The sequence below is a fragment of the Euphorbia lathyris genome, chromosome 1 (genome assembly GCF_963576675.1).
Source record: "Euphorbia lathyris chromosome 1, ddEupLath1.1, whole genome shotgun sequence".
Classification (NCBI taxonomy): Eukaryota; Viridiplantae; Streptophyta; class Magnoliopsida; order Malpighiales; family Euphorbiaceae; genus Euphorbia; species Euphorbia lathyris.
The window spans coordinates 5,006,350-5,011,673 of record NC_088910.1 but is presented as its reverse complement, the minus strand read 5'-3'; the positions used below and the strand labels follow the sequence as shown (position 1 = coordinate 5,011,673).

The 5,324-nt window shown below is 34.2% G+C and overlaps 1 protein-coding gene across 1 annotated transcript; it reads left to right on the top strand.

The window, feature by feature from the left end:
- The first annotated feature begins 1,849 nt into the window (after positions 1-1,849).
- Positions 1,850-3,364, top strand: LOC136201780 (vinorine synthase-like). Its single transcript, XM_065992526.1, has one exon. The coding sequence runs from the start codon at positions 1,883-1,885 to the stop codon at positions 2,957-2,959; it is 1,077 nt and encodes a 358-aa protein (XP_065848598.1). The 5' UTR covers positions 1,850-1,882; the 3' UTR covers positions 2,960-3,364.
- Positions 3,365-5,324: the final 1,960 nt, after the last annotated feature.

Sequence of the window (5,324 nt, the reverse complement as noted above, 5' to 3'; positions counted from 1 at the left end):
TTAAAAATTAAAGAGAAGTTAAGACTTGAGAATGTGAGTAATTAATTGTACTTTAAGAGAGGTAAGTAACAACATTTATAGATGGCTTAATGATATGAAATTGGCGGGAAAAAGAAAAAATATAGATTTTTTTTTTTTTAGGGAAAAATATAGATTTTTTTAGTTTTATGCTTCAATATTCTTATTTTTTTGTTTTATTTCTAAAGATGTCATCTCATCATAAACATCTCTACAATCATAATTATATATTCTGATGCTCCTAAAATTATATATAGTAGATGTCACTTTATCAAACACATTTCTAGCATCATTGTTATTATTTTTTCTCTGTCCTAAAATGAAATGTGTATAAATGTATAAGAGTTTTATTATATATCAAAATATATTTTTTTTTGTATGAAAAGGAAAGAAAAAACAAACAAAACAGCACAGCAAAGAAAAAACAAACAAAACAGCACAGCAAACTAACCTGGAATTAGTCTATGAAAGCTAACCCCTACAACATCGTCTGAAAGCAAAGAACACATGAAAACAGGAGGAGAAGAGAAGGTAGAGACGCCTAACATCCTCCTATGGCCCTCACCAACAAGCCTGTCCACCACCGATTTTGCTCTCTGAAAACATGGAAAAAGTTGATGGTCTCGAAGGAGGAGCAGAACCTTTTGATTCGTTTAACTAAATTCTGGCTACTCAAACACGCAGCTTTATTATCACATATCATTTTAACTATTTCGAGGTTGTCTGATTCTACGAGCAGCCTTCTCAACCCTATATTTTTACTATATATAAAATATATTGAGGGAATTATCCAAAAAGTGATTAACAAATCTCTAACCTTTTAATTAAATCCATAAATTTAAAAAATTAAACAGCAACATCTCACAAAACTCAAGTAATTAAACATGTACTAGTCAAAGGATTAGCTACCAATACAACCCCTCCACCATTTTCTCAATCGAGATCATACAAAGATCTTTTATAATAAGCCAAATGAAATTAAATTTAATCATTGAATGTTAACTTGATTTTTATTTTCATTATAGTGCCTAAACTTCAAAATCGAATATTTCTCCCCAACTTTACATTATACTAACACATTACAAAAAAATGATCCATTTAATTATTGATCAAGTAATTTAAAATTACTATGTTGATGTCAAAATGAAAAAAAATATAAGAATTAAAGTTGTGGAGAATCAATTTTGTATAGAAGCCAGTTTTTTTACTATATTTATTTATTTATATATATATTAAAAAATTAAGGTTTAATACATTATTTGTTTCTCCAAAAAGCTTGATTGGCCCTCTGAATTTTCAAAGTGTTCTGATAGCCCCCTAAACTTGCATAAAATGTTCAGTTAGCCCCCTGAACTTGCGTAAAATATAATCAATTCATCACTCGGTTGCAAAAAAAATAAGTTAAATGCGGAAAATGTATTGTATGCGTCTTAAAAAAAGTAAAACAATCAAGATCATGGTATTGCGGTTGTAATATTAGAGAATACAAGGTTTATAGTTGAGCAAGTAACATTATAAGACACGTGTAATACATCTTCAGCATTTAACTTACTTTTTTGCAACCAAGTGATCAATTGATTATATTTTACGCAAGTTCAGGGCTAACTGAACATTTTATACAAATTCGTAGGACAAATGATGTATTAAGCCAAAAATTAATTAAAAAATGATAACTCCTATCACGAGGACATGTTTGTAAGTTATTTTATGTGCACAATAATTGCAGGAAACAATTTAATATGGGTACAAAGTTGAAAAGTTGGTCATTAATAAGTATATATAAACATACAATCTCTCCATCACGAAAACACATAAACCCAATTGTGGATAAAGTTATCTTCTTGTTTGATTTTTGTTGACGAAAATGGGGATTGAAATAGAGTTCATTTCTAAAGAATTAATCAAACCATCATCTCCTACTCCTCATCATCTCCATAAACTCCATTTCTCATTTCTTGATCAAATCCAAGCCCAAGTTTCCCCTCCTTTCACTCTCTTCTACGAAAAATCCAGCACAATTACCAATCTAGAAAGATGCAACCTCCTCAAAAAATCATTATCAATGGCTTTAAACATATTCTACCCTCTTGCCGGACGTATTAACAACTACTCTTACGCCGATTGCAATGACGAAGGCGCTCTCTTTATTGAAGCTAAAGCTAATTGTCACCTCTCCGATATTCTCCAAAACCGAAACCAATACCATAATCATCGGCTCAAGTTCATTCCTCTCCAACCTCGCCAAGGCATACATCAGTATGGATCTTTGTTTCAGGTTACTTACTTCAATTGCGGCGGATTAGCCCTTTCTTTTGCTATGCCACATATGCTCGGGGATGCTTTATCGCAATTCGTATTCCTCAATAGTTGGGCCGCGGTTGCTCGAGGGAATATGAATACGAATACGAATACCCTTGTTGATATTCCTCCCATCGGCTCAGCTTCTATCTTTCCGCCTCTTGATTCGTCTGATTCAGATGTAATGCAACTGATCCTCAAGGAAAATTTCGTCACTAAATCATTTGTATTCGACGCTATTAAATTATCGGCTCTTAGAGATAAATATAGCGGCGATGGTGAAAATTTGTCGCGAATGCAAGGTTTATCTGTTTTCTTATTGAGTCGGATCACCGCCGCGATTTCGCGGCCAAAAGAAGGCGCTGATAAGAGTAGGAGTGTGGTGGTTAATGCGATGAACTTGCGACCATTTGTGGATCCCCCGATTCCGAAGAATTCTTTTGGGAATTTTGTATGGATGGGGGTAGCAATTATTGATAATCTAGAGCATATGGCTAAAGAGGATGAATATTGTTGCGAAATCGGGTCGAGGATAAGAGATTCAATTAAAAGTGTGAATAAAGAGACCGTGAAGAAACTTCAATGTGATGATCAGTTGAATTTCTTAAAGGAAACATTTGCGGAGTTGCGAAAGGAGATATGAATAAGTATGCAATTACTAGTTTGTGTAATTTTCCGGTATATGAAATTGATTTTGGTTGGGGAAAACCTGAATGGGTGACGGCAACTGCAATGGTTGTCGATAATGTTTTTATTATTTTCATGGATACGAAAGAAGGGAAAGGCATAGAGGCATGGATTACAATGACCGAGGACGACATGGCTAAATTCGAGATCGATAACCAACTTTCACATCTTTCTTCAACTCAAAATGGGAACCAAAACTTGGTCAAACAATCAAGGTTATGAGCATAAGAAATTCTAATAGTTGTTATTTGTGATTTGTTTTTTTTTATCTTGTATTTTCTTGGAATTATTAAGAGTATAAATTTTTATAATCTTATTGGAAAGATAGAATAAAAAAAATGATGATCCAATTGGAATTGGATGGTTGAGTCACGATGGATCCAACCAACCCGTAATCCTTCCAACACTCGAATCGGGAAGTAGTTGCTGCTCTGTGAGACCAACCTAGCGTTGTACCCTCCTCTCTAGAGAACATGTGCTTATTGATTAGTCGCCACCGATAACAACAACAATAAATAAATAAATAACACATAGGTTTACTGAAAGTCAAGTTACTTAGAATTTTCTAGGTACTTCAATAATTCAATAATTGGCAGATTTTTTTTCTTCCTCGCCGCTACAAACTTGTGGTGTAAATTGACTTAATTCAAGTATAAATATGCTATAGGTTTTGGTAAGTGTGTCGATAATAAGCCAAAAAGTGTAAGAATCTAAGTAAGTGGGTGTGGGTGGCATTGAAGTTTCAACTGAATATGGTTGTACTATTGTGTAAAATTTCATTTTTAGTTCAATAGATTAAATAATTAATTAAGTCCTTCTTTCAATTAAGTCTTTTTTTATTCACCAAATGGTATTAGATTAGAGCAGACGGTAGGGACTCGTATGTGGTCAAGTATAAGCAAGCGGTCAGGGATCAGTTACTATGTGTTTGGAGTTCGCGATCCAGGATCGTGGTGATATGAGGTATTTTTAGCGCGCAATCTAGGACTGTGAAAATTATTGGTCAGTGACTAAATTTACTTGGTTGATCAAAGCACCAAGATCAGTCTCAAACTTGTTTCTTACTCTCAAATATTTATCATCATTTGTAGTCAAAGTGTCATGCTTGGCTTGGAGAGCTTGCAGCTTATTAATCTACTTTCAAAAAAATCTAATCTTTGTCATGAATTACTTGCTCCAAATCCTTGGCACCTTTTGCTTCTTATATAGCAAGTTTTTCTTGCCGCTTTGCTTTGGCCACAGCCAGGGCCGGTCCTGAGAAAAAAGTATGCTTTTGAAGGGGGTCGAACCTAAACTCTTTCAAATTACAATTGGGTTCTCAACCACTAGAACACTTGTTGACATTAGTATAAGTTTTGTTTTATATATATATATATATATATATATATATATATATATATATATATATATATATGAGATAAAAATAGGGTAAATTACATACGTGGTGTACAACCTTTACCTGTTATCACACTTTGGTGTACAACCTTTAATTTTGCACACTAAAGTGTACAACCTTCTGGTGACCTCCCACTAAAGTGTACAGCCGGTATTTGTGACCGGTCAACACAAGTCAACGTTGCCACGTCATCATTTTGACTACTTTAAAAGTCAAAAATTCACCTCCCTAATATAGAATTACTAAAATACCCTCATCCCTTCCAAATTGAAAAAAAAAAGTATAACCCACTCTCTTTCTCTTCCATTTCTCTCTCTAAAAGCTTTCAATCTCTCTATCTTTCTCTCTCTCTAAAAGCTTTCAATCTCTCTATCTTTCTCTTTCTCTCTCTAAAAGTCCGACCAGATTCCGCTCGCTTGACTTTGGTGAGTGAAATTGATATATGAAAGGGGTGATTACCGAAATCATTCACGATCAGGGTCATGGAGCTCCATTGCCCGTGTCACTTTCCGCCATCCATTCTGATACAAGCGCCAGAAGGAGCTTTTCATTGCTGCCGAAGGAATGTATACTTATACTGGTCAGTTTGTATACTGCAGAAAGAAGGCTAATTTGATGGTCGGCAATGTTTTGCAACATTGAGCACCATGTCGGTGATAGAGGTTCCTTTGCTCGATGTTCTGGTGATTATACTATTGTTGTTAGTCACAATCCTGATAATGGAACTAGTGTGAATTCAACTTTTCTCTCTTTTTTTCCTATCATTAAATGCAAGCTTTTATCTTTAGCAACACTGTTATAACAACAATTTGTTCTACCCGTGCTGTATTTCTCACTACAGTAGTGAGTTAAGAGGAATTCCTCCATAAGCTACCAGTAGCATTTATTATAATTTCTCTAAGATTAATAAAATAACAGGTCAATC